Source organism: Calonectris borealis, chromosome 28 (assembly GCF_964195595.1).
Source record: "Calonectris borealis chromosome 28, bCalBor7.hap1.2, whole genome shotgun sequence".
Taxonomy (NCBI): Eukaryota; Metazoa; Chordata; class Aves; order Procellariiformes; family Procellariidae; genus Calonectris; species Calonectris borealis.
The window spans coordinates 1,291,211-1,318,783 of record NC_134339.1 but is presented as its reverse complement, the minus strand read 5'-3'; the positions used below and the strand labels follow the sequence as shown (position 1 = coordinate 1,318,783).

Here is a 27,573-nt window from a genome sequence, read left to right as displayed (position 1 = left end):
TCCCACAGGGAGACAGCATGCTGGGGAAAGCCCTCAAGGGCGTAGAACTCCATGTGCAATGAACGGGGGCTAAAAACATCATCTTTTTTTCTTTTCCTCCCTAGTATTCATTATGTAACGAGCCTCTGATAGAGCTGTCGAACCCTGGTGCCAGCGGCTCCCTCTTCTATGTCACCAGTGACGATGAATTCATCATAAAAACTGTGATGCACAAGGAAGCTGAATTCCTACAGAAGCTCCTTCCTGGCTACTACATGGTGTGTATCGCCCAGCACCTTGACCCAACTTGAGTTTGTCGTGGCAGCTTTTCTGTCCGAAGCATCGCACAGGGCATGCCCTCCACCTGCGTTTCTTGTAGCCGCCTGCCTTGTGCCGGGGACAACGTTAACAGTGTGTCACGAAGCCAGTCCCAGAAGCACAAAGCCTGCCAATCATTTGCAAACTCTGTGGGTAAACTTGAGGCAGATAATTGTGCCATAGCTTGTAGGCATGTTCTGGCCTGGAAATGGCTTCCCAGATGTGTGTTTCTGGGTGTCCTTTTCCCGGCACTAGTTCGTTCTTCTTCGCTTGGCGCCATGCACCTGCCTTAGCCTGGCTTTGAGGATGGCTGTTGATTGCAGTAACACAACCACCTTGGTTTTGTGGGGAAACCACTGCTGTCCCTGGATATGAATCATAGAATAGTTTGCGTTGGAAGGGACCTCTAAAGGTCATCTAGTCCAGCCCCCCTGCCATGGGCAGGGACATCTTCAACTAGATCAGGTTGCTCAGAGCCCCGTCCAACCTGACCTTGAATGTTCCCAGGGATGGGGCATCCACCACCTCTCTGGGCAACCTGTGCCAGGGTTTCACCACCCTCATTGTAAAAAATTTCTTCCTTATATCTAGTCTAAATCTACCCTCTTTTAGTTTAAAACCATTCCCCCTTGTCCTGTCGCAACAGGCCCTGCTAAAAAGTTTGCCGCCTTTCTTCTAAGCCCCCTTTAAGTACTGAAAGGCCGCAATAAGGTCTCCCCAAAGCCTTCTCTTCTCCAGGCTGAATAACCCCAACTCTCTCAGCCTTTCTTCATAGGAGAGGTGTTCCATCCCCCTGATCATTTTTGTGGCCTCCTCTGGACCCGCTCCAGCAGGTCCATGTCTGTCTTGTCCTGAGGACCCCAGAGCTGGATGCAGCACTGCAGGGGGGGTCTCACCAGAGCAGAGCAGAGGGGCAGAATCCCCTCCCTCGACCTGCTGGCCACGCTGCTGGTGATGCAGCCCAGGGTACGGTTGGCCTTCTGGGCTGCGAGCACACGTTGCTGGCTCATGTCCAGCTTTTCGTCCACCAGTACCCCAAGTCCTTCTCAGCAGGGCTGCTCTCAATCCCTTCATCCCCCAGCCTGTATTGATACCGGGGGTTGCCCCGACCTAGTGCGGGACCTTGCACTTGGCCTTGTTGAACCTCATGAGGTTCACACGGGCCCACTTCTCGAGCTTGTCCAGGTCCCTCTGGATGGCGTCCCATCCCTCAGGCGTGTCAGCCGCACCACTCAACTTGTGTCATCTGCAAACTTGCTGAGGGTGCGCTCGATCCCACTGTCTGTGTCATTGATGAGGATATTAAACAGTACCAGTCCCAATACGGACCCCTGAGGGACACCACTCGTCACTGACCTCCATCTGGACATTGAGCGATTGACCACTACCCTCTGGATGCGTCCATCCAACCAATTCCTCGCCCACCGGACAGTCCACCCATCAAATCCATACCTCTCCAGTTGAGAGAGAAGGATGTTATGGGGGACCGTGTCAAAGGCCTTACAGAGGTCCAGATAGGTCTCCCATATCTGCTGTTTAACAGAGTTACTCTGAAGGCAGTTGCTGGTTCTCCTGGCTCCCACTGGCTGCACTACCAAGCTAAAGACTCCTGCGGTACCAGCCAGCTTTGCACATCCAGCCTGCTGCAGGTGGTTGGTGCCTGCATCTCAGGGCTAGCAAGGCAATATATTGAGACCCAGAGGACTTGCCTGTGGTGACAAGTAGTAAATCAGAACCAGACCTGACGCCTTGGCGTATAAACCAGGAGCTGTCTCCCTGCATAACTGTGATGAAGGGTCCAGCTTTATCGATGAGGGCACTGAAATTCAGTTAGAACCACCCAGGGATTTGTTTGCTGTGGAGATGCTGAGGAGGTGATGGCAAGCGATGTTAACGCTGCCCCATCGGCATGCGTGTTGCAGTGGATTTGAGTTATGTGATCATACACTGTTTTTATGGAAATACTTGCCTCGCTCAACATTTACTGGGGAAAATTTGCCAAAGTGGACAAGGTCTCGGGGGTCTGTATATAACTGACAGCCAGTTGCTTGCTTTTGCAAGTGACAGTCAAGTTCCTGGACCGGATGAGCTTTCTTGGAAGGTGTTGCCTGTTGCCTAATGTACGTAGTAAAGCAGGTGGAGGGTTTTGAATGGGAATGAAGATGCACTGTTGTCCTGAATTCTGCAGTTGTCCTGGCTAGCAATCAGTGTAACGAATTAAACCAAACTTACCTGTCTGGGGCAGAGTTATGTGCTACTGGCTGTAGCATTGCAATGTTTGTGGGTTACTGCGGTGCTAACACACGATCTCTCTGCTGTTCTTGGGGAAACCCATCTGGTGTAAAAAAGAGTGAGTGGAAAGGAAGCAGAGTGGTTTCATCCTGAGTTACTCTAAAGCTGGGCAAGTGCTGCTTGCGTTCGGTCTTGCCTGCCTCTGTTGCTTTTAGCTTGCACCATGTTGAACAGCGCACTCACAAAGAGGGCTCACTCGCGTGAGATGAGGAGGGGCATGAAATTTTAATACAGTCGTGCTTCTGCCGTCAGAGAATCTGTCAGGTCTGTCCTTTCTTTCGTAACGTGCGGAGATGTTCTGTTTCCTTCCCAAATTTTCCCAAAGCTGAACAAGCAAATCATGCCTGTCATGTCATTCCTAATAATAACCGCTGCCTAAAAAAAAAGGACATGATAGCAGAGCAGGATATCCGTGCTCTCTGGCCAACTGTGTTTTATAAAGCAACTCTGCAAAAGGAGGAGAAAATTGATGTTGTTTTGTTTAAAAAATACCGTGTCCCTGGTTTATTCTGGGCCAGAGAACGGCTTTGGATTTCTGACACTTCTGAAGAGATGAAGATAGCTGTTATTTTTAAACTTGAAGTTCCCACTTATTGTGTTTATTTCTCTTCCAGTTTGGTTTCCCTTTTTTAGCTACTGTTGATGGGGAAAGCGGGGAATTTCCGGACTTGGTTATTTGCCCAGGGAGTGCTGTACATCTCATTCCCTGTATTCAAGGCATAGTGGTATTTTCAGGTCCTAAAGCCACTGAAATGCACGAGTTTGTCAAATGTGTACAGTAAGCTCTCATGTAAAGTTCAGAAAATCTCTAGGTGAAGAAACCCTAGTCTGACTGCTCCAAGATCTGTTAACGTGCTTTGTGTTGAACACAGCAGGAGTCTTCTGCCAAAATGACCCCTCCTCGTGCTTTTTTTCCAACCCTGCTGCAGAATCTGAACCAGAACCCACGGACGCTGCTGCCGAAGTTTTATGGACTGTACTGTGTGCAGTCAGGGGGCAAAAACATCCGCGTGGTCGTGATGAACAACATTCTGCCTCGCGTGGTGAAAATGCACCTGAAATTTGACCTGAAAGGCTCGACCTATAAACGCCGGGCATCCAAGAAGGAAAAAGAAAAGTCCAGCCCTACGTACAAGGATCTAGACTTCATACAAGACATGCCCGAGGGCCTGATGTTGGATGCAGACACCTTCAGCGCATTGGTGAAAACATTGCAACGAGACTGTCTGGTAAGGAGGGGGGCAGCTTGGGGAGCAGGTTAATGAAGTTCTGTGGCTCTCAAGCATGAGGAAGAGCAAACGGTTGAGAACCTTGCTAATCTGCTAACCCCAAAGCAGGATAAATCCCTTCTACTGCCCTTTTCCCTGAAAGCAAAGCAGTGAAGTTGGATCTCATGACAGCCTCTGAGGACTAAGGCTGCGTTCCTTCGCCTGGTGCATCAAATTGTGGCAGCCTGCTCCGCTTGTAGCTGGGCTGTTGGAGCTAAATACATTTTTCCTATACAGTGTGCAGCAGATACGTGGTACAACAGTGTTATTTGCAAGCCTTCAGCCCTTTGGGTTGATTGTGGGATGGCCAATTCTATGCGATCAAGTCCAGAGATGACTGTTGGTTCAGAAATGTTCAAGCTCTGGCGGAGGAGTTTTTAGTGGGAATGGGAACAGGCTGTTCCATGCTTTGGCTTCTCTGCTGTATTTGAGCTGCTGGCCTGATATTTTGTCTTTGTTCTTAAACTCAATACTAACCTGTAGGTGTTGGAAAGCTTTAAAATCATGGACTACAGTCTCCTGCTTGGGGTTCATAACATAGACCAGCAAGAACGGGAGCGACAGTCTGAGGGAGCCCACAGCACGTCGGATGAGAAGCGTCCCGTGGGGCAGAAGGCACTTTACTCCACGGCCATGGAGTCCATCCAGGGTGGGGCTGCCCGGGGGGAGTCCATAGACACAGACGACACGTAGGTGAAAACCTGATTCTCTTGCGCTGCTGGGAGGGGCAGAGACGGAGGCTGGAGTAGTAAATCCCTGACTGAGGCCCAGATGAACGGTCCGAGCTGCTTTCCTGGGGGTTATGGTACTGCTGCCGTAGGGCGGCGTGGTGTGAAAGGGGGAAGCTGGGCTGGGAAAGATTTCTGTCAGACTCCAGCCCCACAGCGATCTCTCTTCTCTACAGTCTGTAGGCTGTCAGCTCCTGTAACAGCCTCTAAACGTCCACCCACGCTCTCGGGAGGAGAAACTAGCTCAGTTCTAGCTCAGCATCCAAATACTGGAGTGGAAGTAGGGATCAGCCTGTCCCTAGGAGCTTGGAGTTTGTTCTCCATCACTCCGTCTTTGGAATCCCTGACCGTACCCTGAGGCCGTCCCAGTGCTCAGCAAACAGCAATGTAGCCAAGTGCTGGAGTAACTGGTGGAGCTGTGGGTTGGGGGGGTTGCCCAAAACCTGTCCTGTGCTGTGCCTGATCTGTGGCTCTTGGGCTGCGGGTGGCTTTTGTGAATGTCTCTCTGGCTCTGTGGACCAAGCTTGCTAACAAATGGTGGAGTTTGCGGTTTGTTGCTGTCTGGAACCAGCTGCTCCAGTTTTGATGGAGGATCGGTCACGGTGGAGCCGGGATAATACTTTGGTATTTCCATTCTTTCAAGTAGCGTCATTAATTGCAGTGGCCTGCCTGATACCTGCGTGCTTTTGTTGTGTGCTGGTGCTAGTGGTTGCTGCACCTTTGGCAGGACTGATATTAGTTGGATGGGACTGGAAATACCCTCGTCCTTAAAGGTTTGCTGCCCTTATAGGCAGACAGCTCACGCTATCCTGATAAATAATCCGATCGCCAGAATAAAATGTCTTGTAGCTAAGAAAAAACAACGTGGTGCGTTCTGGCCCAGGCAGAGCTGTTGCCACATGAGACGGGTCCTGCCCTGATGGTGTTTGGCGATCCCGGCCGGCAGTAACCCCGGGGACACCTTCTGTGAGATGGCCTGGGTCAGTAGGTGACTTCCCATGGTTGTGCACAAAGGCACTTTGCAGGTTTTGCGTTGTGTCTGACCACCACGTCAGAGCCCTCTTTTCAGCGCTGCCTCCACCCTTCCGCAGGTCTCGGGGGGGTGTTACAGCCGCTCTTCTTGAGGCTGCACTCACTGAGGCTTTGTTTTACCTGCAGGATGGGAGGAATCCCAGCAGTGAATGGCAAAGGAGAGCGTCTCCTGCTACATGTAGGAATAATAGATATCCTTCAGTCATACAGGTAGGTAACTTTGCAGTTGTCTGTCCTTTAAGTGTGTTAACTTCTATTTTAGTATTGAATGAAAGCGGGAAGATTTTCCTCTCCTGAAGAGTTTGATAATGAGTAGGCAGGCTGCCTAAAGCCGTCTGTCGATGCGTGTAGGGGGCTGTAGATTTTTATCCTGTCCTTAGAACAGCTGGTGACACAGCCATTTTTCTAAGATACGATGAGTTGCTCATAAAGAAGTTTCCCGTCTCTGTGCCTAGGATGGGTAGGATATCTCCAGGAGGGGAAGGTGATTTTCTGCCCCTTTTCCAGCGCAGCTCCTCCTCCCCTGTAGGGTGCCCAGGCAGTCCTGACCTGACTGCAGAGATGCCGGCGTGCTCAGTTGACCTCTCTTGGCTGGAGGAAAGCTACACTCCAGATGAGGGGGGAATCATTAGCAGCTCAGTGATCTCTCCCGTGTGGGGTATGAGGTGGCTTTAGATATAGAGAGAGGTGCCTGAATCTGTCTCTTTCTTTTTCTCTCCACTTCTCCCCTGGAATTAGGTTCATCAAGAAGCTAGAACATACCTGGAAGGCCCTTGTCCACGATGGGGTGAGTGCCTGTACAGAGGCAGGAATTGTCCAGGCCTCGGCAGGATTACCTGCCTTGGCCTTGTTTCTGCTCGTTGGTGCCGATTACCTTGCTATTTATAGTGCCTGAACTGGCACAGTTGAAGCTGATGAAAGGAATAGTTCTTGCCTCTTATGCCTCCACAGCGGTGTAGTGCCACTTATTCCCAATCAGGATTTCTTGCGCACTCCACCTCCTCGCATGTTTAGCTGTCGTGCTACCAGCTTTCCTCCTCTGCTCCCATCTGTCGTTTTCCTCCTCCCCACGATACCAGGAGCTGTACGCACAAGGCGCGTGCATTCGTGTATGTGTCGAGGAGCCCTGCGTTTGCTCTCTTTGGTGATTGACGGTGTTTCCACTTCAGTAAGCTGTCTGTTAATAAATCCCTTTCAGTGTTTCCCTGCTGTCTTCTCTCCTGCAGCAGCCAGGTGCGTGCTTACGAAAGAGCAACCTTGAATGTGGAAACTATTTTTCGGCATTGCATGTCCTAGCTTCCCTTAAATAATAAGGCACAGGAAATGCGTAGATGCCAAGTCATAGTAGCACAGCTGAACATCAGAAGCAGAGACAGCTTCAGTTTTACTATTTTAAATAAAAAAGTGCAAAACATTTGAAATGCATGGAGACCCTTGGCTGAATTGTGGTGTCCGTGTCATATGCAAAGGTATCCAGGTGTGCTTTGAATGTCAGCCAACAAAGCCAGAAGAAATTTCATGTATGTAATCAGGCCAACTTTTGAAAAATCCAGGAAGTCTACGAAGGAATAAAATCACCAAAATCCATTATAAAATTACAGCAAGAATATAATCAAATGCAATCAAATCAAAGGCAATGCTTCAGGCTTATTTATAGCTTTAATCAGATCATTTCAGTTAAGCCTTTCCATTTTAAGGCTCTATCAGTGCTAAATGTTGGAATAAAAAAGACTGCATTGGTTGTTATAGAAATTCTGCCTTGAGGGATAATTTTAAAATTAAACAATTGCTTCTTGCCTTTGTAGGACACGGTGTCAGTACACAGACCCAGCTTTTATGCAGAGAGATTCTTCAAATTCATGACCAACACGGTGTTTCGAAAGAATTCCTGTAAGTACCTAGTCCAAGAGCTGTTGGCCCTGTGGTGTGACGCAAGTCTTGTCTCAATCTTGCCGCTTCAGTCCACGTGGAGAGTTTCTGGGCCGGAGTCTGAGCAGGCTTTTCCACTGTAATATAGAGCAAAGCTGGGGAACTGCAAAGCCCTTAGGTTGTCACAGCTTGCTTTGGTCTGCTCAGACTCCCACCCAGGAGCTCTCCCTGCAGCCTGACTCAGGCTCAGTCCTTTGGAGATGGCACTTGCAGGGAACGTGTGTGCGTGTCGGAGGGCAGAGGCCCCTCCTTAGGAAGGGACAAGTGCCCTTGGTGTGACAGCAGTTGGTGGTGGCAATTTCATCTTCTCTTTCGCTCTTCTCACCCAGCTCTGAAGTCATCTCCCTCAAAGAAAGGGCGTAGTGCCTTGCTAGCTGTCAAGACGGCCGGTCCAACGGCTGCATTTTCAGCTAGCCAGCTTCCCTCTGAAAAGGACGAAACGCAGTATGATCTTCGTGCGGCCAGGAGTTACCCCACACTTGACGATGAAGGTAATGGTCTCGTTTGGTGGCTGATGGCTGTGTGATTACCCTCTCTTTCCTAGCAGTTCCTTAGGATCCTCGCCTGTTCTCAACGAGTTCCCCACTGTGCAGCGAACACATGTATTCCTTGATGGATAGCTCCTCATTGCATGTCTTGCTGTGCTTTGCAGGTGCTAAACTTAATCAGGACAGGGGAGAAGGTAAGAGTATATTGTTTTGTCACAGCACCAGCAGTTAGTTGATTGGGGAAGCAACGCCTCTGCATCGAAGAAGACCGAATCCCTTCTTTGCAGCACTGTACGGTTCTGCAGTAAAAATGGCCGCTTGCGTCACTGCTGCAAGGCAGCCGCTGCCAAGTGGCACCAGCAGTCATAGCCCAAAAGCGATCAGAAAGTTGAATTCTCCGCTCTTTTGGAGGAAAAAAAAAAAAGGGTGGGGGCTGGGAACTGCAGGACTCTAATGACAGTGTTTGGACAGTTATAAGGGGCAAGACCTTGCCACTGAAAAAAAGACGAATGGCCTGGTTCTGTGGTGCCTTTTCATCACTGCCATCTGGGCTGGATTTACAGATGAGTGGTGAAGGGCAGGCTCCTCGAGTGCATAGGTGTTAGACTTCTGCCCGTGCAAAGCAGCGAGCACTCGATTAATCTCTTAATTCACTTGGATATTTCTCTCTGGCGATCCAAGCCTTTAATCCAGCTTTGGTTACCAGTGCGATGTCTTCACTGGCGTTACGTTTCCTGTAGCGTCTGTCGTGCTGGAAATGGTGCTTACTGGCTCTCTCTAGAGGATGCCTTGGGAGAAGCTGTTGCGTTCCTGAACCCAGCTAAACTTCTTGCCTGTTTGTAGTTTTGAGTGACCAGTCCCAGTGAGGGTGTGCAGGCTGATGGTGGAACAGCCTCACAGAGGGCTGGTGTAGGTAAGGCGTTGGTGTTTGACCTCCTCATCTTTTTTCTTCCTGCATCTCTCCTGCCCTCCGCTGCGGGCCAGCAGGCAGGCCAGACCTGCTACCCTGCACACCTCCTTCCTTTGAAGAAGCTACTACGGCCTCCATAGCCACAACACTATCTTCAACATCGCTCTCTGTTCCCGAGCGATCCCCTTCGGAGACCTCTGAGCAGCCCAGGTACAGGTGAGGACAGCACTCATCCCCTGCTCCCGCTGGAGTCAAGAGGCTGCCATTCCTCTTCGCGCGCAGATCTCGGCAGGCTGCCCTGTGCTCTGGAATGCTAATGACCGATTTTAATTAAATCTCTCCTGGGAGCAAGCAGACACAGCTTTGATGGGATTAATTATTGCTGGGAGAAGTGTCAGCTGTTAAGTAGAACATCTCCCTCATGGGGTGGGGAGTTAGATTTGGGGGCAGCGTAGGATTTCTGTTTTAAATCGCTCCTCAAACTCTACTATTCTGGTTTCTTTCTGCAGGAGGCGCACACACTCCTCAGGGCAGGATGGCAGGTGAGAAAAGTGTCTCATCTCTTCTTGCGCAGCTGCACAGAGACCTCACGTTTGTCCCTGTGCAAAGGTCTCTTGGAGGGCTGAACGTGAATCTTGGCAGCCCCAAGGTTTTGGCACGGTCCTCTGCAGGGTGATGAGCTTCTTCTTGCAATCAAATGATTCTCATTTCTTACACAGAATTTTTCTTACAAGCAGATCTCTCAGTGCTTTGCAAGGAACGTTAAATATTACCGCTGTTGTTTGACAGGAAAGGGGACAACCGAGTTGTCCAAATTTACCCACCCAACCAGCACCAGAATCGAGGAGGGTCATTTATGTCCCCCTCTGGGTATGCGAGCCCTAACAGCAGGAACATTCTGCCTCTGTGCATCTGCTGCTGCCTGGGGGCGGTGGGTGTGAATATGGGAGAGGGCTTTGACTTTGTGAGGCACTGGGCACCCTTAGTCCCCAGAGAAGTAGCTTCCAGTGTTTCCAGAAACTTGGGTACTCTGAGGTTTTTTTTCCCTCCTGTGGCGATAGGTGGCTCAGAGCCAAGGGCAAGGTAGGACAAAAATCCCCTACTGCATAGGGATGTCTGGATTTAGAGGCTCGTATCGTATAATTATCTTGCATATTTTTGCACCAGTAAAAATGATCCTGTTGCCTGCTGACTCTGCCCTAGCTTTCCGGGACATCTTGTAAGCGTTGTAGGCGCAGACTTTGAAATGCACATCAGAGGCTCAGTCTTGGGATGCGCCATAGCCAGAGGAGCGGCTGGACAGGCTGATGTCCTCTCCCTGCAGTCAGTGTTTGGTGCTTCAGAGGAAGGCAAGGACTTTGGAAGATGAGGGTTTGCACCGTCTTAGAGACATCTCTCCTCGTTCCTAGCTTTTAGTGATTTGCCGAGCTTCAGACCACATACACTGTGAAAAAATCCCTTTCTGTGGTATTTCTTAATGAAAATACATCTGGATGCTGCATGTCGCTGAATCTTGGTAAATTCCTGTCACTGGAGGGCGAGGACCTACTTGCTGTTGATTTGCGGCACCCGTTGAAGCGTCAGGGACCTGTGAAGCACCTCACCTCCTGCAGAATCCATTGTCTGAAATCGCTGAAAATTGGAGACACGAACTCAGGCACCAGTGGTGGGACCCCTTGGGCAAAACGCAGTGACCTCACCCGGGTTACTCCGGACTCCCTTGGTCCCTACGGGAGGGAATTGCTGTAGGATGTGACTGCTCATCCAGAAACAGGGCAGGTGAATCGAAGTGACTGTCCCTGGACCACACAGGGAGCTTAGCGTCTTGGTCAGAAGTACATCTGTCTGTCACAGGTTTGATACAGCTACAACCACCCCACACAAGCGTGGCCGCCTTTGCTATTTTTTGCCTAGTTTCTCCATTTCTGGTGCTGGTGTCTCAGTGTGCCCTTTCTAGGGGAGCAGGGACCTGTGTAATTGTAGAGCGCTCTGTGATCCCCTGGTGAAAGCCAGTGCAAGAACAAAGTTATTCAAGTGTGAATTTACATTCCTGAGCTGAAATGAAAAAGACCTTATGCAATTTGCTCAAGAATGTGTCACACCTCTGATTATTCTAACTGCTGGGGAATTCCCTCTGGGTTTCTGAGATCCACCCCTGCGAGGAAGAGGAGCGAGTTCCCCGGCACCGAGCTGGACAGGAGTGCCGCCTGCTGGCTCCAGCTCCCAGCCAGGGGCGTCGCAGAGCAGGACGGTACTGCCGATGAACCCGGAGCTCATCCCTTCCCCGAGATTGTGCCCTCGGCTTGGCAAGCGCCCACTCCTCCGTCCCATGAGGACTGTGGAGCCAGCCCTGCTAGCACAAGCAATTACTTTAATAGCATGAGGTATTGAATTGAAGACTGTCACAAACAGCTACGGAGCGTGCAGATAAATCTGGTGTTAGCCCTGGAGCGTGCTTGAGCAGCTGTGGTGCGCTGGGAGTCTCGGAAGAGGTCGGAGGCTTTGGCCCTTCTGTGGTTGACAGATAATGCCAGGCTAATTCTGGACACAGGTTTTCCCCGGGGGCCAAGTCTCCTCTTTCCTCCTGTGCTCCATTTGACACTGCCCCGTCTTCTCTGCAGCACTGGCTAATTAATCCCTTTCCTCTTGTCCTCTTTTCCCACCTCGTGAGTCTTGAGCACTGCAATCTGAAAGGACTGACTCTTTTGCCTGGGAGTTTTGGTTATCCAAATCCTCGATCCTGGGAGGTCTGACGGCTCCCTCTGAGCCGAAATCAGCTGCTCGGTCTGTGCCGGGAGCTCGGTGCCGCGAGTGGCTGGCAGCAGGCAGCCGCATGCCGGGGCAGAGCAGCACAGCTCGCTCCTGTGGGAGGTTGCGGTGTGGGAGGCTGGGCTGACTCAGGACTGATTCAGGCTGACCTAAAATTGAGGACTGTGCATAACTAGTGCCCAGCTGAGCCTTTGGGCCTGTCTCTCTTCGGTTTCCAGGTCACACGAGGAGGTGCGGGTTGAGGAGGAGCTTCAGCAGATCAGTGTCGAGCTGGAGCCCAAGTGTGACGTTGAGATCGTAGCTCCCGAAGAAGATGACAAAGAGTGAGTGTTTCGGAGCATTGCAGAGCCCTACCCGCTGTCATTTGGTCTGTGGCAACTTGTGCTGGAGGCTGACTTTGTAGGGCACCAGCTTTCCCGGAGAGATAGGTGCTCCCCCCAGACGCTTCAGTGAAGCTGAGCGCTGCTACTTCTTACCTGACTTGATCTTTCTGGGTGTGACAGCGGAGCATCTGCTCCTCTGTAATAAGTCACGCAGTCTTGCTTGGTCCTTTTCTGATCGCATTGACCGGACTCTGTCATTTCTTCCCCCCTCCAGAGAGGCGGCTTCTTCAGCCTGTGCCATTGTAACGTCCACAGCTACGATAGAGGTGGAGACAGCCAGCCAGGCCTCCGAACCAGCCAGCCAGGCCTCGGATGAAGATGACGTGCCAGTCACAGACATATACTTTGTAAGATACCTTCTCCGCCTGGCCCATTAGCGGGTGATGGGAAAGGCTGGATGAGGCTGTAACGGTCTCGATTTCAGGCAGTTGGGTACAGGGCAGTGTCTGCCCCATGCCATCTTCATGTTGAGCACCTCGATATCTTAATGGTGGATGGGTTTTTGAATGCAGGGAACTGAATTAACCCTTGGAGAACTCAACACAGCATCTAGCGGGGCTCAGATGGGTGGCACTGCTGCTGTGGATGTAGCCGTAGGCGTGCTGCTCTACTTCCAAGCATAAGCGCTGAAGGGCTTATCTAGGCCAGCGTCTTCACTCCCGGGACAAGCCAGGGTGAATGCAGGTGCAACTGAGAGGTTCTTCCTTCCCCAGCCAGAACCTGAGCACAAGCCTGCTGCAGCGGCCTAGAGCCAGGAGGGAGGTGGTTGCAATGGGGAGGACCTCGGGCTCTGGTGAACTCTGGCTTTTCCTTTCCCTGCAGGCAGATGCGTTAGGTGATGCAGTGAAAATCTAGTGCTGAGACAGGGAGTAAGTGAGGTGGTTGCTGGTTGGCAGCAGAGTGCCGTGGAGTCTGGCGCTGTGTTCCTCAGTCAGCTCTCGCAATGTCTGAGCAGCTTCTGCAGACCAAAGAAGAGTTTTTAGCAACATGTACCTGCCCTGTGGATTCCCAGAGCAGAGCTGAGGGTCCCACCCGTGAGAGCAATCCCCCGTGCCTGGGCACTGGAACCCTCTCATTAAAGGAGGTGGCCAGCTGCTCCCTGCTCTGACTGGTTGCTGTTGGTTATATGGCGATGGAGATGAGCTGAGCCCTTGCGGTGAGCTCCTTCAGGCTAACCTAAAAATGGCAACGTTTGCCTTTCCCTGTGCTTGCGTGACTCTGCTGCGGAGCTGCTCACTCGTTGCCGAGTCGTTCTAAGGCTTGTGGGAGCTGTGGAAGGAATCGGCTCCATTTTAAAAGCTTGTCTGTTTGGGTTTTTATGCATGCTGTTCAAAATGCAAACAGCTCCCTCTAATACTGGCTGCTCTTTCTTTGCCTGTGGATGGCAGCTGCGTGCAAGCTGCCTGCAGATACTGCCTGCTCCACTGGCAAGTGTCTTCTGGCAAGGGTCAGCTCCTCTTCTTCCCTATCCCTGAGCATATGGACTCCCCCCAGCTTGAGTGGCACCTCTCTATCCAGAGGAAACCATCTGTGTGCAGTGTGTGCTCACAGAGAGCATGACTGACTGCTCATCAGCATTTCATACTTCATCGAAGTCCTTGAGTGTTGCATTAAATGTGTGTCGTGTGCTGTGGAGTGTTTGTCACTGCTGGGATGAAGGGAAAAGCTGATTTGGGTTCCCATGGGCGTTCTCCTCGGAAAACCACTTGAGCTGGAGCTCAAGTAAGGCTGCACTGGAGTGCAGTGAGGCTTGGACCGCAGCTGCTCTCTTGCAGGAGTGCTCCAGGGGCGATGGTTGGTGAAGGGATGCTATGTGCGGAAGATGATTTGTCAAGTCCCAGTGTGATCTTTGGAAGTCTGCTCCTGAAAGGAGAGCACTTTATCCTCCTGTTCACCCACAGGGGAATAAAAGTGCAGAGATTGCAGCAGGGCATGGGCGCTGCTCTTCCCACGCACGGCTTTCCTGCCCGCTGATCCGTTCAGGCCTGGAGTTGCCCAACCCCTTGTTTTTTGCTTTCTCTTTCATCCTCTCTTTCACGTCATCCTTTTTTCCTCTGTTTCCTTTCTCACTTCACTTGCCCTGGGGCCATCCAGTTCACAGATGGGAGGTACTGGATTTACTCTCCCCGCCAGCGCAGAGTCCGAACCACCTCGCTTTCCTCTGGGATTGTAAGTGAACATGCTAGCACGTAGGGGAGCAGAGCTGTAGCTTTGAAACACTGGGGCCAGCACTCCATTTCCCTTGGATGCTGTGGCTCTGTATTGTGTGGCCATTAGGAACCAGCCCAGCACAAACTGGGGAGGCATATCAAAATCGCACAAACGGATCTTGCAGAAATACATGCTCTGCCCTACTTTTCTGCAGGCTGGTGACACAGCTCCTGCCATGGGATGGTCTGCAGCATCACCCTTGGACAAACTTGCAAGCACCAGACCTGGCCAGAGAGGCACCTGAGCCTTTGTAGGTAACGTTAGGCTCAGTTCCCTTGGCCCAGGAAGCCAGACAGGGTTCCAAAGAGACCATGAAAATGTTTTGAAGCTGCTAAAAATCCAGTTGCAAATGTAACCTTTTAGGCTTGTGGCTGGTCATCTTTCTGGTGGCTGGGATGGTGAGCAGCTCATAAAGCCAAATGAGTTAGGAGCTGCTGCTGGGTTAGGGATGGCTTCTGCTCTCCAGCCCTTCTCAACATCACTGATGTGCTCCCTCCTCACTGCAGGCTTTCTGTGAGCGGTGAGGGCTTTCCTTTCCTTTCCGAAAGATGCAGGGAGGCAGTTGAGCATTTAGGGGCTGAATCCAGAGCTCAGACTGCTCTGGGTTTTAGTATTTCCCTTCTCAGGCTTTGGGAGAGCTGATGTCCTCAGAGGGTAACGGCAGTGCTGTCGGAGCCTTGGCACAAGCATTTGTGTAGCGTGGTCCTCCCAGCGCCCGCCTTTTTGGTACCAGGCAGGGGAGCAGTGGAGAGGGCATCAGGCAGGGTACGTGGGGAAGCAGGGCCAGTAACGTGCTCCTGGCCTTGGCTGATGGCATGAGGAAAGTGCTGCACCCATGTGGGCAAACGGGCCACCCCCCCCCCGGCAGCTCCTCCTGCCCCTCGGCTGGGTTTGGCTGCCCCAGCACTGCGAGGGTTAATACCAAGCACCGGATGCTCCTTTATCTCCCCACTGGGTTTGCAGCTCCCTGCATGCATCTGAGCTCCTAAAAGGCTCTGAAAGAGGCTGGCTGGAGCATGCAGTTCAGTCAGGGTGGATGAAAAACAGGATGTGGGGCAGGCTTTGTGCAGTGTTGAGCTTTCCTGCACCTCTGGCAGAGCCCTGTAAGAAGCTCCAGGCAAGGGTTTCTCTTCCTTCCTTCCTCCCAGCTGTCTCTGCTAATATAGCTGCAAGTATCGATGGGGTTCAGCATGCGGAGCCCAGTGCTTCAAAGCTCCTCTGGCTTCTTGTAGTTTCTTGTACATTGTAGACTGTTACACTTGGTTCCTGGGCTGGGAACCCCCCCAGGCTTCTTCCAAGTACCCAGTTCCATTTCTCTTCCTTTGCAAACCTCAGGCTGAGTCAAAGGGGGCAGTTTCCTCTCTCTGGAGCCAAAAGAGCCCGTTTGTTCCCGGGCTGCCCCGGGAACACTGGAAGCAGACACCAGCCCTTGAATCTGCCTGGGCTTCTCTGTGCTGTTGGCAGCAGCAGCGTGTTTCGTCACACCGATGCCCAGTGCTGTGATAACCGGCTCCCTCGAGGCACATCCCCTTCCCCCTCATTCTTTCCAAGATCCAGTTGTGTTTTGCCTCCTTTGTTGTACTTGTTCCCATCACCCCACTGTCTCCAAGACTCTCAGCGATAACTGTTTCCCTTCTGTGGCCACCATCCGCCATGGTCTAACCCACCCATCTGCTGCCTTGCTTGGCCTGCAGGGAAGGGGGAAGGCACAGCAAACCAGGTCAGGTTTCACTGTACAAGCCCTCCCGGACAGCAGAGGTGCCAGCTTGTAGCGTGCACAGGGCTCAGGAAACGGGGGTTGAGAGCTGGGAGTGGGTAGCAGGAACCGAGAGCTCTGTCACTGCCCTTAGGTAAGTTGATTCCCATGTCTCTGGGTTTCTCTGGAGCCAGGGTGGTGCTGTGGCAGGGAGCTGAGGTTTCCCTGGCATCTCAAAAGCTCTAAAAATTTGTCCCTGCAAGAGGAGAGGTTGTGCCATCCCCGCTGCAGCTGGAGCAGGGTCCAATGTCAGCTGCTGGCGGGCTGTCCCATGTCCCAGCTGGTAGGGAGCAGGGACGTACTGAGGATGAGGAAGGCTCCTCTGCTGAGAGCTGGCACTGAGCTCAGTTCTCTCCCTCCAGGTGGACAGCTGTTCTTACTGTATTGTTTCCTACTCTTTTTATTTTCTCCTTTTATTTTTTCCTCTTCTCTCCTTTGCTCCCTGCTCTGCTGCTGCTCTCCTTGCATTCTCCCCGCCGTCTCTGGCCACTCTGGCAGCCGACAGACGAGAGGAGTTGGGTTTACTCCCCGCTCCACTATAGCGCTCAACTCCACTCTGTCTCCGATGAGGAGAGCGATACAGTAAGTGTACAAGAAACGTGTGCCGGGTGCCCGGTGGGTTGAGGTCGGAGCTTGTGCTCCCTCTGCAAGGTCAGCTTGCAGAGGGAGCTGCTGTGGCCTCTGCGCAGCATGGGGCTCTTGCATGGCTGCGGCAGAGCCCTGCTGCATCTCGGATCAGCTCTGTGGCAGCAGGCGAGATCTCCTGCGCTGGCAGAGACCCTGCTCAGCAAGGGATGTGGCTTGTTGCGAAACGTTTGGTGCAGTGAAAGCTTTGGGGAGCTGAAGTTCTCCAGTCGTGGTGTTGTTACTGGAGGATGTGAAACAAACAGCCTTCTCTCTCCACGCTCATTTTGATTCTGGGGAGTTGGCTGGGCTCAGACCTGACTGAATGCAAGGCGGCTGTTGGGTGTTGACTCTCTTTTCTCTGCCTCTTGCAGTAATCTCTATGCAGACACAGAAGCCCCAGAGAGCAGCGATTCCCTCTGCAGGTCGATGTGTTCCCTTTTCGTTGATGCAGCCGTTCCAGTGGGATGGGGAAGAGCTTGCTGACACCAGTATTGCTGCACTGCAGGATCCCGGGCACTGCATTTCAGAACGGAGCAAAACTATAATCGTGTATTCCTACTTATCCCAGACGTGGGCAGCAAAGAAACCACCCACTCACCCGCAGCTCCCAACGGAGACATCCAGCTGGGTGTAGAGAATCCTGGGTAGTAACACAGTGTTTTCCAGACGTGCACTACTGTAGCTACCTATCCATGTGTGATACTGTGAACCTTTTTAATTTTTTAATCATGTATTTATTTCTTTTATCTTTGCACAGAGACAGCACAAATGTGCTTTTTTAAACATTTAGTTTACTGCACTTTTTTTTTTGTCATATATTTGTGCATCAGAAAGGAGTGTGAGACCTCACTGGAGAATTGGTAGGAGCACATTGCTGGGGAGGGCAGGGACCGGAGTGGCTTCATTTGAGGCAGCAGCGTGGTCTAACCAACTGATGGAGTCGGGAGGTTTAAGGCTGTCCAGACTCTGCCACGGTTTTGCCGAGTCACCTAAGGCAAGTCACTTAACCACTCTGTGCCTCGGTTTCCCCCGTGCTAATGGGTGTACAGTACCCACTTCCGTTAAAGCACTTAAACCCTGGGATGAAAGGTGCTATGTAAATGCAATGTATTAAAGGCCATTGAATAGAATTGCTCCCATGTTAAGTAGTCCAAAGTAGCCATGCCAATTTACTTGGATTCAAAAATCGCTAGTGACTTCTCTTGATCTCTAACACTGTGCGGGGGAAGCAAACGATTCCTGGCGACAGTGACGTGGTCACCTCGGCTCTCCTCCGGACGTTGCGATGGGTTCTGCCTTCACCATGTGCTGCACTGCTGCATCACTGCGTCCCTCCGTGCTTAGAGTCCACACTTCGTCTTACCGGCTGCCGCACCGCCGCCTGCTCCAGACACGCAGGCACGGACAGATGAGAACTGTGCAGCTCCAGGAACCAGCCACGCTGGAGTGCGAGTTCCCCGGTCTGCCCGGCCCCAGGTGTGGCTTGTCCGGACAATGCATCCTACTGGAGCCACTTAGCACCTCGCATGCTCATGGGTGTATCCGACCGCCCAGTACGCGGGCGTCACGAACATTGGGTTCACGCGTATCCTCCGTACCTCAGGGCAGTCAGGGAGGCACGTGCACGTCCGCACACACTGGAGGCAGAAACAGAAGCCTGGCTCTGCCACCTAATTGCGCCAGGCGGTGTTGTGTTCACGGACTCCGTTGGACAAAAAGCTGGGTGACTGGGATGTTGCCTGTGGTAACATCTGCTATTGGAAATCGCTGCTTCGGATGTCTGAGATAGTTTGCATTTTGATGGCTGCAGGCTTTCGGCAAGAGGATTTGGTGTCATTGGGTAGCGTTCAGACTAGGCTCATCCATCTGTCAGCAGGACGCACACCAGAGCATTGTCTTAAACTCTAGCAATCCCATCCTCATCTCCCAGAGGGAAGAAAGGAAATCCTTTAGACCAGAGGGAGCCAGGTCTTATTCATGTGCTTTACGAGCCTCACTTGAGAAAGAGGGTCAAAATCTCTTTATTCGCATTACAATCTTCAGACTGTCCTTGGGATTCCTTGTAGAGGAGTGGGGAAGCGGGACGCTTCTCTCGGGGCTCAGTTCCCCCATCTGTCTTCACAGCAGCACTCGGGATGGGTTAATTCAGGTCCCAGAAGGTAACTGGGCTGGTGGGAAACTCCTCCCCTCTGCAATCTGCTGAACAGGGGGAGGATCTTCATGAATTGACGTTTTCTTGCCTAAAAGTACGGGACCCAGACTCCCCCCTTTCCTGCAGATGCTGAAGGCTGTAAGGTGTGCTTCTCTCGAGAGCAGCCTGTGGATCTTGCAAGCTGCTGCCATCAGATGTGTCCATGTATTTACCAAATTATCTATCAAAAGTCTTTCAAGAAACTCTCCCCTTTCCATTGCTCCTTGACAGCTTGTTCACCCAGCTAGTAGCCTTGCTCCGTGACAGCCCCTGCGGTCGGCTGGGAAATGGCTCCTAACCCACCCCATCTGCTTGCGCCAGTCCTGCCTGGGCTCCGCAGGCCGCGTGGGCAGTGCTACGGGGGGCTCAGCAGTTTGGCGGAGGGGAGTCGGGAGGAGTGCAATACCTACAGACTGACCTGCCTCTGGGCTGAAAGCAAGAGGCTTCAAAATGCTAAAAACTCAGCCTTCGGGTTTTTTTCCTCCAGAAGCGTGATACCACGCGTAGAGAGGCCAGAGGGAGCCACATCCCTTCTGCTTCTTCAGATGCTGCTCTTGGGTGCTGTGCTGGAGGAACGTAGCTCTGGGGAGGAACCCGGGAGGTTGGGCTCGGGCTGTCTGACCCGAGGCCCAGCTGCCCTGGTACCACCTTGTTTGTGGGCTGGTGGGTTTAGCCTCATTGGGACTTTCCAGCCAACTGAAATCAAGCATCTTGTTTAAGATGGTTTAAGCATCATTGATGGAGACTTTATTCCTTCCCCTCATTTCTGGGGTCTCTAAAGCCTCTGTGCAGGGAGCACCTGAGCCCCCCTTCATGGAGTATCTCAGTGAATGAACTTTGCAAGCTGGAGCTGCGCTTGATCCCAAGAGATGTGGGAAAACCCGGACCTTTCGCAGCATGTTCATTCCAAGCATCATCTTTCCTCAAACGTTCAGGCTTTTTGAGACAATCCTTGTGCAGTTCTGTAACCCTGAGCCTTTTGGAGCGAGCAGGTCTGGACCCTGAGGGTTGGTCCTCTGAGAGGACGTGCAAAGGGCTTAGAGCAACTTTGTCAATGTGAGGGGACAGGAGGAACCTTCCTTTAGGGAGATACTGATCTGAAAAGGAAACTGCCCCTTTCCAGGCTGGCACACGCTCCCTGCTGTGTGTCACCTGCTGTCTGGTTAGCTTGGTGCTGGAGGACTGCTCAGCCTCCGCTTCCCAGGGAGGCTAAAAGGACCTTGGAGTTTAAAGCTTGCTCTTAGCCCATCTTGCTGCGCTGCGCTGCAGCATGAGAGCGTCGGGGAGCTCTGGAGCATTTCCCAAGCGCTGTCAAGGCTGCCTTTACAGGACACGCAGAGTCAGAGCAGGGCAGGACTAGGTCTTGCCCACAGGAAAGAGCATCAGCCCTCTTTTGGGGAAGAGAACCACCACCCGTCCTTGGTCTGAATGTCCCTCCGGCTGTACTTCCAGCTCATCCGGGACATAAGTTGCCTGTGCTTTCTCTGTCAGGGCTTTCTCTAGCGACCCAGCAGCTCGCTGGCAGGTGCTGTCCCTGCTGTAACCCCCTGCTCTCTCCATCGTTAAAAGGAGGCACCGTGTTTCTTTTGCTCCTCCGAGATTTGAGCAGAGCACCCTGCCAGACAGCCGGTTCCCGCGTAGCTCTGTTTGCCACCACTCTCCATCATCCCAGCTGGGACCCTCAGCTCTGCGGACATGCCCTTGAACACTGCCTGGTGCTGAGGCTCGGGCTCTTGCCAAACTGCAGGTGGCTGCTGCCTGCCAGGTATGGATTTGGCAAGAGAAGGCTGGTGTCTCTCCCTGTGCTTGCCGTCAAGCTCCGGTGAAGGCTCTGCCCTTTGCAGGCATGTGTAGAGCAGAGGCATGGGGCGAACCAAGGAGCTGGTACAGAGAGCCCTTGAATGCTCACGCGAGGGATCCACCTTTTGGTTGCTGTTGCCTCTGCGGTGAGTGGCTCAGCCGCATGTGCCGAAATCGCACGTTGGGAAGTTTTTTAGTGAAGCCAGAGTGCTCCTAGGTCTTGGCACAGGGTGGCACAGGCACAGCGGCGTTTGCGTGGGCTCCATCACCCTGCGTCCTCGCCGGGCTCCCAAAGGCGTTCCCCCTTCTCGCATTCCCAGCCACCGTCGTGCTCCAGCTCTTTCCGAAAAGGACAAGGCGAAAGCCACGGCTCAGGCGTAGCGGGTCATGTCTGATTTTTCTCTCTGTTGATGTCTACATTAGACCCGAGTATGTTCTATTGGATGTTCATATTCCCACTCATTTTCTGTGTCCGCTCTGTGCGTGCACCTTGTAACGAATGTATGTAAGTAGGGGGGCTTGGGGGGCTGGCGGCCAAAATGTGATGCCAACCCGTGGGTGTTGTCATGTTTCTCTTCTTTTGGGGGGCGGGGGGGGGTTAAGTCATGAGCGCTTTTTTCCTTTTTCTTGGTTGTTTTGAGGGTTTTTTCCCCCTCCCTCTTCGGGGAGACCTTTTTCCAGAGAACTGTAAATTGATGCTGTGTGTCCTCGGCTCTGTGATAAAGCATACTGTAGTCTGTGCTGTGCTCACTCCGGGCGGCTCTGCCTCCTCTCTCCTGCGCTCGCGGCCGGGCCCGACCCCCCTTTTGGGGGTAAAAAGGAAGAAAAAAGGGGCGGGAGGGGCGGGACCGGGGCCTCCGCGCTCCACCCCCGCCCGGCGCCGCCTCCCGCCGGGGCCTCGCCGCGGAGCTGCCCCACCGCCGCCTGCGCCCGCCCGGGCCTGCTGCGGCTGGGCTCGGGCTCGGGGGCGGGCAGGCAGGCGGGCGGGCGGGCAGCCCTGCGCGCCGGAGGCCCCCGGGGCGGAGCCGCAGCCGCAGCCGGAGCCCATGGGCTCGGGGTCGCGCAGCCCGGCCCGGCGGCGGCGGTCGCGCTCGCCGCGGCGGGAGCGGGGCCGGGAGCGCTCCGGCAGCCGGGAGAAGTGGCGGCGGCGCAGCCGGAGCCGGAGCGGGGGGCGCCGCCGGGAGCCGAGCTCGGGGTGAGCGGGGACCGGGCCCGGAGCGGCGGGGCCGCGTCGCGGGGGAGGCGGGACGGGGCCCTGGAGCGGCTGGGCCTTGTCTGAGGGGGTCCGGGCCCGGTGGAGCGGGGAGCCGGGGCCCGGAGGGAGACCGGCCCCAGTGTGGCCGGGGGCTCGGGCGGGCCAAACCGGGCCCCTCTCCCCGCCCCCGGTGCCCGGCTGGGGCGAAGGGGCCGGGGGAGCCCGGGGAGAGGCCGCGGCGGGGCCGGGCCGGGCGCCTTCTCCGGCCGGGCCCAGCCTCTCGGGGCGGTGCGAGGGGCCGCTCCGGGGCGGAGGCGATGCGTGCCCTCGGCCGGGGCCGGGTGGTCCCGCCGGGCCCGCGCTGTGCCACGGGGCAGCCCAGGGACCAGGGGAGGCTTGAATGCGCCCGGGCTGGTGAGCGGTTTGGAAAGCGTTGTCTGTGACACAAAACCTGGGGTTCTGCTGGTGGGACAGGGGGGCGGGTGCCACCGTGAAAGCGCGTTTGAGCTTTCTCGGCTCTGCTGGAAGCTCTGGCTGCGGCTTGGGTCAGTTCTCGCTGCATCTGCAGCAGGGAAACACGCTCCGCTCTCTGGAGCGCCCGTTGTCCAGCGGGGAGCCAGTGACCATCTCCCAACTGAAACACGACTTTCCCCCCACCCCAGCTCCGACTCTGGTGATGAGAGACAAAAATGGAAGAAGAAGAAAAGCAAAAGCAGGGACCAGCACCATAAAAACCAGAAGAAACATCGCTCGCGGTCCCGGGGTCGCTCCTCCAGCTCAAGCTCAGAGCGTGAGCGAGACAAGAGGAGAGCCCGGAGCAGAGAGCGGCGGAGGAAGAGAGATGGCTCCAAGTCTTCTGTGTCCTCCGTCAGCTCTCCCTCCCCGCCGCGCTCCCGGGGCAGGGAGGAGACGGGGCAGCAGCTGAGCCTCCAGGAGCGCCTGAGGCTGAAGGAGGAGAAGAAGAAGCAGGCTGCGCTCATGAAAGCCTTGGAGACGCCTGAAGAGAAACGGGCTCGCCGGCTGGCCAAGAAGGAGGCCAAGGAGAGGAAGAAGCGGGAGAAGATGGGATGGGGAGAGGAGTACATGGGTTACACCAACACCGACAATCCCTTTGGGGACAACAACCTGCTGGGCACCTTCATCTGGAGCAAGGTGAGCTCTCCTCCGTGCCCGCGTGTTGAAGGAGGCTGCTCGAAGGAGATCGTTCCCCTGCGGCTGCCACGGGACAGGACAGAGGAGCAGTGGGGCGTTGGGGGGCACCTTTGCTTGAGGTGGGAACCTCTGAAACACTAAAAGCAGCCACGTGAGAGGAAAGCACTTATCTAGGGCAGCGGCTGGGTGCTCAGTGGGGTTTTACCCCCTTTCTCCTGAAGACCAAGGTCTGTAGCCAGGGGTGTGGGATGAGGAGGTGGGTCAGGATGCAGGAGAGGGACCCAGACCTGCTGGGAGCTGCAAGCTGAGTGTTTACTGGTGTGTTAGTGCTCACCGGGTCAGGTGGCCTCCCTGGGCTGAGCCTGGGTTTCGCTGAGGCGCTTCAGGAGTAGGATTCGAGGGATTTGGGGATCTCCGACAGGATCAGCTCACTGGAGCAGCAGAAGTGGGTGGATGTGGTGGTATTTGCTGGCGGGTGAGGGGCTGTAGAGGTCGCTGGGTTTCACAGCTTCCCTTGGCCACTCTATTTCAGGCGCTGGAAAAGAAAGGGATCAGCCACCTGGATGAGAAGGACCTGAAGGAGAGGAACAAGCGAATCCAGGAGGACAATCGCCTGGAGCTGCAGAAGGTGGGATCTGATGTCCCCTTCCTCACACCATCTGACAGAGAACCCTCTGGACAGCCCAGTTCCCCCAGTCGCTCACCTGGAGGTCCCCTTGTTCTTCTCACTGGGGGTGCCCATAGGCTGTAGGATCGGGTGGGGCACAGTATGCTGACTTCTGCTCTTCCAGGGTGAGAAGACTCTTCTCTTGGGGTTGAGTCCAGCTCAGGAAGTGCTGAGGAGGACAAGTGCCAGGCCACAGCACTGAGGCACTCGGTTGTGCCTGTGTCCCCTGTCCTCCAAAGGGCTGGCAGCGAGCAGCAAGCATCGTGGCCCCAGTGGCCCACGCCGGCTCTCCTTCCACAGGGCTCCTGACTCCCCGGGAGCCTCGGGCCGATGGCAGGAGCCGAGGCAGCTCAGTGAGCGGGGTTACAGCTGCGTCCTCGAACGGGTGTCCCGCATGGGTGCCCCATCCGCGGTGGCCTCACATCTCCTTCCACCCCGGGCAGGTGAAGCAGCTGCGCCTGGAGCGGGAGCGGGAGAAGGCAATGCGTGAGCAGGAGCTGGAGATGCTGCAGCGGGAGAAAGAGGCAGAGCACTTCAAAACCTGGGAGGAGCAGGAGGACAACTTCCACCTGCAGCAGGCCAAGCTGCGGTAGGTGCGCGGCTTCATGGGGATGGGCCCGCCGGGGAGCAGAGGATGGCGGGCACCGTTCACTGTCCCTCTGCTCTCGCCCAGGTCTAAGATCCGGATTCGGGATGGGAGGGCGAAACCCATTGATCTTCTGGCCAAGTACATCAGCGCGGAGGATGATGACCTGGCCGTGGAGATGCACGAGCCCTACACCTTCCTGAACGGCCTGACCGTCTCCGACATGGAGGATCTGGTGGAGGACATCCAGGTGCCAGCTCTGCAGCCCCTGTGCCAGGGCTGGCTGAGGGGCAGCAGCTCAAGCCTTCCCCCCCTCCGCTCCGCTTCCCTGCCCATGGTGCGGAGCAGGTGCCTGATGTCCTGCTTGTCTCCTGCCTGCAGGTTTACATGGAGCTGGAGCAAGGGAAGAACGTGGACTTCTGGAGGGACATGACCATCATCACGGAGGATGAGATAGCCAAGCTCCGCAAACTGGAGGCTTCTGGGAAAGGAGGACCGGGTAAGCGGGAGGGCAGAGCCTGGTGTGGGTGTCAAGGGGAGTGCAAGAGGTGGGTAAAGTAGGGCGTAGGGTCTGCCGCGTGCGCTCAGGCTCAAAGCGGTTCTCTGGGATCTGCTGGATGGAGGCTGTGGATCTGGCAGCCATCGCCTGCTGGGGTCCAGCCTTCCGCTGTCGGGTGCAGCCCAGGAGGGCCTGGGTGAAGGCAGGCTGAGCGCTCGGAGACTGACTGGCCCCTCTTGCCTGCTGTTCAGGGGAGCGTCGGGATGGCGTCAACGCCTCCGTCAGCTCAGACGTGCAGTCCGTGTTCAAGGGGAAGACGTACAACCAGCTGCAAGTGCTGTACCAGGGCATCGAGAGCAAGATCCGGGCAGGAGGACCCAACCTTGACATTGGGTACTGGGAGAGCCTGCTGCAGCAGCTGAAGGCTTACATGGCTCGGGCCAGGTGAGAGCAGGGCTGTCCCCTGGCCAGGGCTGTGGAAAGGGGCAGCGCAGACCCCGCTGTGAGCAGAGTTGGGCAGGCACAAACCCAAAGTCATTGGTGGAGGGGTTTTGTACCTTTTCCGACAAGAGTGGAGAAGGGCTGGAGCCTCAGACTCCTCTCCAGCAACGCTGTTTACAGTGAGGTGTCCAAGAGGGACCTGAACTGGAGGGTTATTCAGCCCAAAACTGTGCAAAACCCAGCAGATTTCTACCCGATGTGGTGGGTGTCACAGCTCTGGGCAGTGTGGGCATGAGGTGGTTCTGCTGGTGGGACCTGATGGCTCGTCTCCTCTTCACAGGCTGCGGGAGCGGCACCAGGATGTGCTGCGCCAGAAGCTGTACAAGTTGAAGCAGGAGCAGGGTGTGGAGAGCGAACCGCTCTTCCCCATCATCAAGCGGGAGCCGGCCTCCCCCAGCGACAGGTACGCAGCCCTCTCCTTGGGGAGTGCAGCCATCCAGGCCTCTCCCGTGGGGCACCTGGGACAGAAAATGTAGCTTTGTGCTCCCGTCCTTCCATAGACAGACCTCAGGTGAGCAGAGAACAAGGGTACCATCCCCGTCCCAGTCTTCTCTTCTCTCTTCCTTGCAGGCTGGATCCAGAGGAGAGCATTGTACAGCCGGGGCCGTCCTCGGAGCCGGAGGCTGAGCAGGACACAGAGGCCAAAGGAGAGGCAGAGGGAGAAGCCGTGCTGATGGAGGAGGACCTGATCCAGCAGAGCCTGGATGACTATGATGCGGGGAAGTACAGCCCCCGACTGCTGGGCGCCAACGAGCTGCCCTTTGATGCCCACGTGCTGGAGGCCGAGGAGGATACGCATCGGCTGCTGCTTCTGCGTCAGCAGCTTCAGGTCACAGGTAGGAGCCCCGCGGGCAGGCCCTGCGCCTGCCGGCCTCGCAGCCTGCCTGGCACGGAGGGTGTGCATGTGCTTCGGGGTGCAGGGCTGGAGGGGGCTGCTACCCTCAGAAAAGGGGGAGCAAGAGCTGGATCTGGAGGACGCATCCAGAGCTGGCCTCTAGGCAGCGAAGGGCGCTGTGGCCTGGACAAGAGCAGGGAGATGGGGTTCAGACTGCTGGCGTTCCCTGCGGGTACCTGCATTGGGTCCGTCCCTACTCCCAGCCACAACACCAAGCTGTTTGGACTGCGGACAAGTGGGAAGGGTGTTTTGGATGCGTTTCCCAGCACAGCTCAGCCCGGTGCCCACCTGGCGTCTGCAGGGCAGCGTGCACATCTCCGTGTCCAGCTCTGCATCGCCTGCCCAGCGCCTGCTGCTCCGCGTGCAGAGGGAAGGAGCAGTGTCCCCGCAGCCCGAGCCTGGCTGGCACTGCAGCACCTCTCCTCCCTACAGGTGATGCCACCGAGAGCGCCGATGACATCTTCTTCCGTAAGGCCAAGGAGGGCATGGGCGCGGATGAGGCGCAGTTCAGCGTGGAAATGCCCCTCACGGGCAAGGCCTATCTCTGGGCTGACAAGTACCGGCCCCGCAAGCCCCGCTTCTTCAACCGGGTGCACACGGGCTTCGAGTGGAACAAGTACAACCAGACCCACTACGACTTCGACAACCCGCCCCCCAAGATCGTGCAGGGCTACAAGTTCAACATCTTCTACCCTGACCTCATCGACAAGCGCTCGACGCCTGAGTATTTCCTGGAGGCCTGCCAGGACAACAAGGACTTTGCCATCCTGCGCTTCCATGCCGGGCCCCCCTACGAGGACATCGCCTTCAAGATCGTCAACCGTGAGTGGGAGTATTCCCACCGCCACGGCTTCCGCTGCCAGTTTGCCAATGGAATCTTCCAGCTCTGGTTCCACTTCAAGCGTTACCGTTACCGCAGATGAGGGGCTGCTCAGCTCTGCACCCCTGGCGCAGGGGATGGGCAGGGGGGTCTCGTCCCCCATCACAGGCACTGTCCCACGGACGTCCCCAAGGCCTGGCCCCGCACAGGGCCTATTCCTGAGGGTTTTCCCTGTCCTTGCTTTTATCCTGAGGGACCCTGAGACTTTGGTACAAATAAATAGGGGTTGTTTAAGCCGTGGCATCCTGTGCGTGGACACCCCACGCACATCAGTACCATGCAGCTCTCCTGCACGTCGTCACCAGCCAGTACCACACTGGGCCAGCACTGGGAGCTCCCCTGCTCCTCTGTGGGCTGGGCAGTGTTTTGGGGGGTGTCCTCACCCCCGTGCCTCTGGGGTCTGTCACCCCATCCCCACGTGCTGTCAGCCCCATGTGCTCCCCTTGCCCACGCTGGCCCCCTCCCACGCGCTCCCATCACCGGTGCCAGCCCCGACGCTCCCCAACTGGAGCCGCAG

The 27,573-nt window shown here is 55.0% G+C and overlaps 2 protein-coding genes across 9 annotated transcripts in view; both read left to right on the top strand.

Moving 5' to 3' along the window:
• The window catches only part of PIP5K1C (phosphatidylinositol-4-phosphate 5-kinase type 1 gamma), a 47,815-nt gene extending 30,336 nt beyond the window's left edge, over window positions 1-17,479 (top strand). For 2 of the 7 annotated variants that reach the window (XM_075175454.1, XM_075175458.1), the window contains exons 6-18: window positions 105-257; window positions 3,519-3,818; window positions 4,341-4,546; window positions 5,744-5,827; window positions 6,356-6,404; window positions 7,423-7,507; window positions 7,876-8,037; window positions 9,019-9,160; window positions 9,454-9,486; window positions 11,932-12,036; window positions 12,311-12,443; window positions 14,462-14,557; window positions 17,062-17,479. In XM_075175454.1, coding sequence (XP_075031555.1) covers window positions 105-257; window positions 3,519-3,818; window positions 4,341-4,546; window positions 5,744-5,827; window positions 6,356-6,404; window positions 7,423-7,507; window positions 7,876-8,037; window positions 9,019-9,160; window positions 9,454-9,486; window positions 11,932-12,036; window positions 12,311-12,443; window positions 14,462-14,551 — 1,542 coding nt within the window. In that variant the 3' untranslated portion in view covers window positions 14,552-14,557; window positions 17,062-17,479. Of the gene's footprint in view, window positions 1-104; window positions 258-3,518; window positions 3,819-4,340; window positions 4,547-5,743; window positions 5,828-6,355; window positions 6,405-7,422; window positions 7,508-7,875; window positions 8,038-9,018; window positions 9,161-9,453; window positions 9,487-9,681; window positions 10,333-10,353; window positions 10,724-11,931; window positions 12,037-12,310; window positions 12,444-14,461; window positions 14,558-17,061 lie in introns of those variants that run through there. The other 5 variants (XM_075175455.1, XM_075175457.1, XM_075175456.1 and 2 more) reach the window with 5 other exon arrangements.
• Window positions 17,480-21,712: 4,233 nt separating this feature from the next.
• CACTIN (cactin, spliceosome C complex subunit) lies at window positions 21,713-27,290 on the top strand. 2 transcript variants are annotated; one of them, XM_075175569.1, is made up of 10 exons: window positions 21,713-21,876; window positions 22,539-23,028; window positions 23,561-23,656; window positions 24,139-24,284; window positions 24,369-24,531; window positions 24,663-24,780; window positions 25,032-25,224; window positions 25,562-25,684; window positions 25,852-26,117; window positions 26,609-27,290. In XM_075175569.1, exons 1-10 carry the CDS (start codon window positions 21,728-21,730, stop codon window positions 27,097-27,099), a joined length of 2,235 nt encoding a protein of 744 aa, XP_075031670.1. In that variant the 5' UTR covers window positions 21,713-21,727; the 3' UTR covers window positions 27,100-27,290. The 2 variants fall into 2 exon arrangements, with proteins under 2 accessions (XP_075031670.1, XP_075031669.1); XM_075175568.1 differs by having other exon boundaries at window positions 25,828-26,117.
• The last annotated feature ends 283 nt before the right edge of the window (window positions 27,291-27,573 follow it).